General features: G+C 60.0%; 1 protein-coding gene across 1 annotated transcript in view; it reads left to right on the forward strand.

Moving 5' to 3' along the window:
- Nucleotides 1–9,034, forward strand: part of NRXN2 (neurexin 2) — a 93,349-nt gene that overhangs the window by 47,649 nt on the left and 36,666 nt on the right. Inside the window, exons 12-16 of the mRNA XM_006911330.1 lie at nt 472–591; nt 962–1,343; nt 1,952–2,142; nt 3,779–3,952; nt 4,316–4,435. Of these exons, the coding sequence (XP_006911392.1) occupies nt 472–591; nt 962–1,343; nt 1,952–2,142; nt 3,779–3,952; nt 4,316–4,435 (987 nt within the window). The remainder of the gene's footprint in view (nt 1–471; nt 592–961; nt 1,344–1,951; nt 2,143–3,778; nt 3,953–4,315; nt 4,436–9,034) is intronic.

Consider the following 9,034-nt stretch of genomic DNA (forward strand, 5'->3'; position numbering starts at 1 on the left):
GCAGAGGGACTGTGTGTGTTCAGGGCAAGCTCTGTGTGTGTTCGGTATTTGTGTGCTTATGCGTGGTGAACCCTGCCCCCTGCTGGTGTGAGCACTGGGGGGCCCAGGGAAGACCTGGGAGTGCTGCGAATTCAGCACCATTCTAAAGATAAATCTATTTTACTTTAGACTTGGGAGCAGATAATTCTGGTCTCGAATAAATGCTCATAATAATTCCTAAGAAACATTCCCTTCTCTGGCCAGGCCGGAATTGCCGTGCGTGGTTGCATGCTGGGTGTGTGGAGTTAACCTGTGTGCGGAAAGGTCACACTGGGTCCCTGTGCAGATGGGGGGCTGTGCGTCCGCGTGGAGGTTTCACCGCCAGCGGCGAAGCTGTGGGTCCACGGTGGGGCTCTGTAGTTTTGAAAGTGGGTGGGTGCCGAGGCTCTGCGCCCGGGCTGCCCCATGCTCACTCCCCCCTTGGTGCCGCAGGTAAAGGCCCCGAGACACTCTTTGCGGGGCACAAGCTCAATGACAACGAGTGGCACACGGTGAGAGTGGTGAGGCGTGGCAAGAGCCTGCAGCTGTCCGTGGACAACGTGACCGTGGAGGGTGAGTGGTCTGGGGCCAGGGAGATGGGTGACCGCTGCCTAGGGCAGCAATCCATCAAACCGCCGCTGCCATTTCTCCCTCAGGGGTGATATACTGTGAGGGCCTGGACCCCAGGGTCCATTTCAACGCCCTCCAGGCAGCATGTCCCTGGAAGCCTGTCATCCGAGGAGTAATGAGTCCCACCACTCCTCCAGGGCCCATGAGCTGTGCTTTCTGCCAGCAGCTACCAGAGGGCGTTTGCTGATGTCTCTCCCATGTGGCCCTTGTGTGGAGGGAAGGCTCCTGGGGACCCAAGGCCCGGCCCCAGGAATGTTCCAACAGCCTGTGCCCCAAAGCCACCCCCCTGATCTCTGTCTCCCGTCCCGAGCAGGACAGATGGCAGGAGCCCATACGCGGCTAGAGTTCCACAACATTGAGACGGGCATCATGACAGAGCGACGTTTCATCTCCGTGGTGCCCTCCAACTTCATCGGGCACCTGAGCGGGCTGGTGTTCAATGGCCAGCCCTACATGGACCAGTGCAAGGATGGCGACATCACCTATTGCGAGCTCAATGCTCGCTTTGGCCTGCGTGCCATCGTGGCCGATCCCGTCACCTTCAAGAGTCGGAGCAGCTACCTGGCGCTTGCCACACTGCAAGCCTACGCCTCCATGCACCTCTTCTTCCAGTTCAAGACCACAGCCCCCGATGGGCTCCTCCTGTTCAACTCAGGCAACGGCAATGACTTCATTGTCATCGAACTGGTCAAAGGGTGAGGTTGGGGGCTCTGCACTTCTGTCAAGGAAGTGGTCCCCTCTCCCTGCTGGCCAAGATACGGGCCCCCAGCCACTGGCTGAGATGTCTCATTTCCCCAAGCTACAGGTCAAGATTCAGGTCCCCAGCCGCCAGCCGAGATGGCAAAGTAGCGTCCCCTCCTTCTACCCCGGTGACTCCTCAGTGATTCCTCAGGGATTTTCCAGTTGTATCTGTTCTCTGGTCACTGTCCTGGCCCAAGCCCTCTAGCCCCCTCTATGGGCAGAAGACAGGGTTGCGTCCCTGTGCCTTCTTGCCTGAGAGGACCCCATCCTAGAACAGCTCTGTCCCTGACACCAGGGGATCCTGCTGCCCCCAGAAACCGTTTCACCAGCTCCTCCTCTGAGCCTGTCACGGGGGCCATCTCCTCTGCGGCTCTCCCTTCCCTCATTCTCCCCATGACCAGAGTCCTTGTGCCGTGGGTTTGGGTCCCTCCACTATGGGGTCTCCCTGTGTACCCCTTCCTCCGGTGGCGCCTAAGGACCCCGCCAGCTGTAGCTCCTCCCTCCCCTTCTTCTCAGTGCGGCCCCCACTGTGACCCAGTGTCTCCTCCCTGCTGTGGGGCAGGTACATCCACTACGTGTTTGACCTGGGGAATGGCCCGTCCTTGATGAAGGGGAACTCAGACAAACCAGTCAATGACAACCAGTGGCACAACGTGGTGGTGTCCAGGGACCCGGGCAACGTGCACACGCTCAAGATCGACTCCCGCACCGTCACTCAGCACTCCAACGGCGCCCGAAACCTCGACCTCAAAGGTGGGGCCTGGGGCCCCCGGAGAAGGCCTGGCCCTAGCCCAGCTAGCCCCCGCCCCCGCCCCAGCGAGACCACCCGCCCTGGGTGCCCTCCTGCTCAGGTGCTCCTCCGTCCTCCCCTGCCCATGGTGTCCACCCGTCTCCCCCTCTCCACTGTGTCCGGCCTGCCACTCTCCTGCCGGAGATCTGCTCAGCTCTCAGTCCCGAAGGTCAGGTCACAGGATGAGTCTGTCTCGTAGGGAGCTTGACGGCCTTCTCTAGAGCTAGGAGTAGGTAGCCCAGGCCTTCCAGAGACCTCTTGGTCCTCCGAGGTAGAGAAGCCTACCTGGGCTGAGGGCTGGAGAGAGAAGGGGGAGCTTAGCATCCTGGCAGATGCCTCTTCTCGATGCGAGGAGGAGGGAGTAGCAGTTGCTGGTCCCTGCCTGCTGCCCTGGTCAGGTACCTTGGGCATTGGCTGGGCTAGCTCTGGGGACTCTTGGCCCAGGCTTCCATGGTGGGCTCAGCATTACACCAGGGTCCTGCATTCCCCAGGGTCTCTTTGCTTGCCCCCAGAAGGGGCGGTCGAGAGAGCAGGAAAGAGGAGAATGAGCCCAGACACTGGGGTGTTGGAACAGGAGTGAGGGCAAGGCCTGTCACTTCTCCAGAGCTCACTGGGGCAGCGTTGGCCACTTCCTGCACATGCCCAAAGCCGCCCTCAGCTCCACAGGGACTGCTGGGTGTCCGTGTGACTCAGGCTGTCCGAGCTTAAGGAGGATCCTCAGAGGCCATTGAATTCATTCCCCTCTCGGAGAGGCGGGAACAGAAGCTTCCCAAAGCTAGATGGCTTGCCTGAGGTCACAAAGTGAGCAGGCAGCAGAGCTGAAACTGGAAGCTTGGTCAAATCCTGAGCCAGATCAGCGGCATAGCACTGCCAATTCCCCCTGCTCCCAGAAGGGGGCGATGTGTCACAGATAACTCACAGTGGCAGCAAACTCCGGGGTGATCTGGGCCTGTCATGTGTTGCACTGAGCCCATGGCCAGGGCGCCAGGGTTGGTCTGTGTCTTGCTGAAGCTCTACCATGGGCTGGTCAAGGCTTCAAGGAGTTAGGCCAGACAGCGATGTAGGGATAAGGTGCCCCTGAGGAGAACTTTCCAGTGTCCCCCAGAGTTGCCAGGCCAAGCCTTGGTTGTTGTGGGGTAGGGGGGGGCAGGGAGGAAGGAACTGGTCTTAGAACGGCCCCCAGGAGAGAACTCAGAGCAGGGAGAGGCTGGGAGAGGCAGAAGGAGGTCTGGGAGCGGGAGACTTCTGAAGAGGGGACTGGGGGCGGAGGGAATCGGGCTGAGCATCTCTGAAAGGCCCTGATTGCAGGCCGGAACTGGAGTCAGATGTGTGGGAGAGTGGAGCAGCTTCCTCCAGCTGCTCCTCAGGCCCCCCACCCCCTGCATCTGGGCTTCTCTGGGAGGGGAGCAGACAGATGGCAACGTGGAGAAGGAAGAAAGAGGCGGGGGGCAGGGATATGCGAGGCGCTGGGTCTCGGTAAGGAAACTGGAGTCTGAGACAGGACACTGCGTGGCCAGGAGGGTCCGACAGCTACATGAGAAGTCCTGGGAGGGGCAGGGGGACCGGGAAGCCTGGGTGTTGACCCCGCCCCCTTTGCAGGGGAGCTGTACATTGGCGGTCTGAGCAAGAACATGTTCAGCAACCTGCCCAAGCTGGTGGCCTCCCGAGACGGCTTCCAGGGCTGCCTGGCCTCGGTGGACCTCAACGGGCGCCTCCCAGACCTCATCGCCGACGCCCTGCACCGCATCGGGCAGGTGGAGAGGGGCTGTGACGGTGAGTTTAGGGTGGAGGAGTTCCGTGTGACAGTGCAGGCTGCAGGACGGCCGGCTGCAGAGGCAAGCCGGGGCGGCGAAGAGGCTTTTTCCTCAGGCCTTGCACGAGCCTGCCCCCCAGCTCTGGGGCAGGGGTACAGGCGGCGAAGGATCCCTTGCTCTCTCCGTTGCCTCCCACCCTGGCCCTTTATCATCGTTCAAGGCCAAGCCCCGCAGTCCTTGAGCCCACCCCCACCCCACCCTCGCCTTCCAGCCTAGCAGAACTGAGGGCAGCGCCTCTCAGCCTGGCCCTGAAGCTTCCGTACCTCCTGGGAGGGAAGGGGCTGGGCTGAACTGGGGGTGTTCCTTCCTCCTGCCCTTCCAGGCCCCAGTACCACCTGCACCGAAGAGTCTTGTGCCAACCAGGGCGTCTGCTTGCAGCAGTGGGATGGCTTCACCTGTGACTGCACCATGACTTCCTATGGAGGCCCTGTCTGCAATGACCGTGAGTGCCTGGGGGGTCGGGGGTGCTAGTGGGGGGGATCCTGGCCCACTCCCAGCCTCGCAGACTGCTGTGGAGGAGGGAGGGTCGCTGAGAGCCTCGATGCCTGCTTCCTTCTCGTTCCTTCTTGTCATGCGAGCCCAAAGGGAGCTGCTGGCTACTGTCCCTTCTCAGGCTCTTTCCTCTCAGGCCTGTGCAGGACCATTGCCGCCTGAATCCTTGGGGCGACCTGTTGGTAGATGGCCTCTCTCCTTCATTTCGAGTTGGTGGGACACTGCTCCCTTCACCCGTAACCAAAGGTGTCAGCCTCCGCTGTCCTCCCCGTGCGATTTTGGTCGTGGTCTCGTGCGTTGTACTTGCAGGGCACACATGCTCACTACCGCACAGGGTGGGAGGTGGCCCAGTGTCCCCGTACCCCCTTTCCTCTGAATTGTGCAGTGGAAGACTGTTCTCTCCTGCCCAGAGAGGCCCATGCCCCAGAGGCCAGGCTCAAGAGATTCCCAGGAGGCCAGGCCGCTGGACAGCTGGCTTTCCTGGACACCGGCTGTGCAGTCTCCTTTTTTCCACCCTCACGAGACCCCCAGCTGCAGGTTGTCCCTTGGAGCCACAAGGACACTCCCTAGTGTCCTCACCTGCTTCTTCTCCTCCCTGGTTGGGCATCTGCCTGCCACCTTGCATATTGCTTGTGCCCCGCCCCCACCGCCAGAGGGCAGCTTCAGCAGCAGTTTCCAGTCCCTAGAGGTTGGTGGCCAGCAGCTGGTTGGAGCTTGGCAGAGGGAGGGAAGCTGGGGCAGGAAGGGGGGGAAGGGCAACTTCCTGTTTGAGGGGGTTTTTAGAGTTCCCCTTGGATGATCCAGCTGGGGACAGTGGCTGGGAGAGTGTGGCCCCCTCAGGCATCACTTAAACGGGCGTCCCTAGGTAGCCCTGCCGAGAGACCAGGGATGTGACCACTCAGCTGCCTGGGGAAATGCGCATGCACGCACACACACACACACGCATGCACGCACATGCACGCGCATACACACATGCGCACACTCTCATACACACACATACACACACGCACATGCACACTCACACACACACATGCAGGCACGCACGCACACACACATACACGCACGCGCAGGAGGACAGGACTTCTCCATTTTACCGACATGGAAACTGAGGCCTGGAGGAGTCGGCGGGTTTCCAGGGAAAGTGAATAGTAGATCTGGGCTAGGAACTGGCCAGTACTTTTGCCTCCGTGCCACATGGCGGGGCCTTAGTCGCCAGGGGGGGCCCTGAGATCCTTACAGGATAAACCTGCTGGTTCCAGAACGGACTAGTCTGGAATGGGCTCCTGGGCAGGTCGCGGTTTTTCCTTCTCTGTCGGAAAAGTGTCCTGCCCAGCTCCCTCTGTGCTTTCCCGGTGCTCCCAGGCAGGGCCTTCCCTTGGGTACCTCCACATCCTCAGCCTGCCCCCCAGGATTTTCCTCATCCGACCTGCCGCTCTTGGTACCTTCCGGAGCCCCCAGACAATGGTCACCTCAGGGGGACCCCGGCCCTGGCTGCTGGGAATAAAGCGGGGCTGGGCTGGGTGGTACCCCGATCTGAAGATGGCGAGACCTTCGCTGCTCACTAGGAACGATCTCCATTGACGGTTTAGTGTTTTGCAGTTTGCAAAACCCTTTTAATTTGTTCCTCAGAGAAGACAGTGGGACAGAAACCAGCGAGGAAGCAGGGCGCAGTGAGGCGGCTCCTGCTCTGAGTCAGGGTGCTGGCGGTGGCGCACAGCTGGACCCAAGGCGCTCCTGACCCTTTGTTACTTGCTGCAGCTCGTTTAGTCTCGGGGCGGTGGCGGTGCCTGTGGTGGTGCCGATGGCCGGCCGTGCTTGCTGGGGGCACAGAGGATCAGGATCATGAAGTGCTGCTGCCCATTGTCACTACTGTACTCCCACATGGTAGAACCTTCTGGAAGGGGGCATAGAGATGAATGGGAAGTGTAGGGAGTCACGCCATCTTTCAGCAGAGATGGGAGGACAAGTTCCAGGCAGGTGGGAGGCAGGAAGAGTTGGGGTGGGGGGGGTGGGCAGGGCACATCTCAGGGAAGTGTCACTACACAGGAACCCTGGTCTACGGTCTGGCGGCAGAGCCGTGGACATAAAGACAAGGTGGGTGCAACCTGGGAGCCACTGCACGCTGGCCCTGGGGTGCCTCTGGGACCTGCCCCCGGAGGGCAGGGCAGGAACCTGGGGGTCAGGCCTTCGCCACTGCCCCCTCTTCTGTTGGGGTTGCGTCTCCTCACTATTCTCCATGCTTGGACTGTTTCCTGTTCCTGCCTTCCCTCTGTGGCCTGTCTTCTCGGGGACCGCCGAGGTGTGTGACCAAGCGGGAAAGTGAGGAAACTGTTCGGTTGGTCCCGCCCCTGAGCGCGCAGGTCCTGGGGGCGCCACTGCGCACCTGAAAGGCTCTTCGCCTGAGGAGAGGGAGGGGGCTGGGTATGGCCGGGGCAGAGGCAGCCGGACCCTGTCCTCGGAGGGTTGGGTTGGGGTGTAGAGCTGTCTGGGGTGGAGGGAGACTGAGATGAAGAGAGGTCCAAGCCTTTCCCCACTTGCGGCCTCAGTTTCTCCGTCTGTGACACAGGGACTACATCTGAGGTGGGGGCGGAGGGATCTCTGTTTTCCTTTAAGGGTAAAGAGTCTGCTCTGGAAAAGTAGGAGAGACATCAAAGGGAAAGAACCCATCTCTTCCATGAGAGAGAGGAAAGAAGAGAAGGTGAAAAAGAATATGAAATGAGAGGAAGGAATTAAAAGGAGGGACACTTCCTGACGTGCGGCTGAAACCCCAGGGCCGAGGTTCAGGACCAGGGTGCGCCCCTTGGCTCCGGTTGCTGCTCTGTCTTTCAGGCAGTCAGTTCTTCACCTTCTCTCCGTCTCTGCGCCCCCCACCCCTTTCTCATCTCTCCACTCGCTCTGCTCATCTCCACAGCCTCTATTGATCCCTCGCATGCCTCGGTCTCTCCCTTCTTTTTTACCCTCTGTCTCCCCCCTCGCTCCCCAGCGTCATCCCCTCCAACTCTCCACTTCCCACTCACTGATATTGATTGGCCTCTAGGCGGTTTCTCTTCCTCTCCTCTAGCTACCAGCTCCTCCCTCCCTCCCTCTGGGACCATAAATTTTCTGCCTGCTCAGAGCTGTGTCGGTCTATATTTCAGAGCCAGGGGCATAAGCACGGGATGGAGAGGGCAGAAGGACAAGTCTATGGAGGCCGCAGCCCTGTTCCCTAGCCCGCGTGCAGTCTATCCCCCCTCCTGGGGCCATGCGCCACCTCAGAGGCCCCTCTTGGGTGCCTGAGGACCCTATTCTCCACTTCTGAAGGGCCAGGAGCCAAAAGGGGCCCTGGCATCTAGCAAAGGTAGCCACAGCTATGGAGGAGGAACTGTCCTGGGTCCTGACTGTATCCAGGAGCTAGGCGCAGTACGTGTGTGCAGCTCCTGGTGATAGCTTTTGCTCCAAAATGGAATTCAGGATCAATAAGCAGGAGCCAGCACCCACTCCCTCCGCTTTCTCGCTTCACCTCCCCTTCCCTTTGCTCCTTCTCCACACCCCTCCTCACTCCTACACTATTTCTTTGACTCCTTCCTTCCTCCTTCTCTACTCGCCCCACCCCTACCCCATTCTAGCAGAGAGAGCACTGTCTGGCCAGGCCAAGGTTGATATGGGCGTGGAGGTGGCACCCCGATAAAGGGAAGGGAGCCCCTCTGCACTTACCTCTTGGGCTATGACACGTGCTTCCCAGAGATCCCCAAAAGTCTGGGGCGGGGAGGAGCCTAGAAGAAGTAGCTTCCTCAGTGGAACATAAGTGGCCCAGGAGGGGTTTTGTCCCAAGTGGGACATTCAGTGGACAGGTGTCCTGGAAACTTCCTGTGGAGGGAGAGATTGAGGCTGGGGGCGGTATAGGGGAAAGTGGAGAGGAAAGATTGGAGGAGTCCAGGAGGGGTGTGCAGGTGGTAGGGGAGTACCCTTTTGGGGAGGTGGTGAGGGAACTCTGTGTGTGTGTGTGTGTGTGTGTGTGTGTGAGAGAGAGAGAGAGGGAGAGAGAGAGATGTGTCTTACTCTTGAGTACCTTTGGGACTCTGAGTGTATTATATGCATTTGGGTGACCCTGTTTTTGGAGGATGAGCTGAGCCGGGGCCAGGTGTTTGTCTATTTGGCCATTCCTTGCCTGCGTCCAAACACGTATGTGTGTGCGTGTATGCCTCTGTGAGCATGTGTACACGCTCGGCCAAGTGTGAGTTCATGTGCCAGCCTCTACGAGCACACGTATGCATGTATGTGTCTGAGCCTGGGTGTATATGCGCGCGCACACTGGTGCCTGTATGGGCACGTGGGTGTCTCCATCCCCAAGCCTGTCCACATCCTAGTGTGCACGTGTGTTCCGAGGCGTGCGTGCAGGGGTGGCGGTAGCCACATCTCTGCGCGCTGGACCAGTGAGCACTATTGGGGTTCGTCCAGGTGCTGGGGGAGGGGAGGAGGAGGAAGAGATCGGCCTCTCTCGCTAGCCTCGGTCCTGTTCAATTATTCAGCAGGGCCCCTTCTCCGGAGGGGGCGGGAGGCGAGCGCGCGC

The sequence above is a fragment of the Pteropus alecto genome, unplaced genomic scaffold, assembly GCF_000325575.1.
Source record: "Pteropus alecto unplaced genomic scaffold, ASM32557v1 scaffold43, whole genome shotgun sequence".
Taxonomy (NCBI): domain Eukaryota; kingdom Metazoa; phylum Chordata; class Mammalia; order Chiroptera; family Pteropodidae; genus Pteropus; species Pteropus alecto.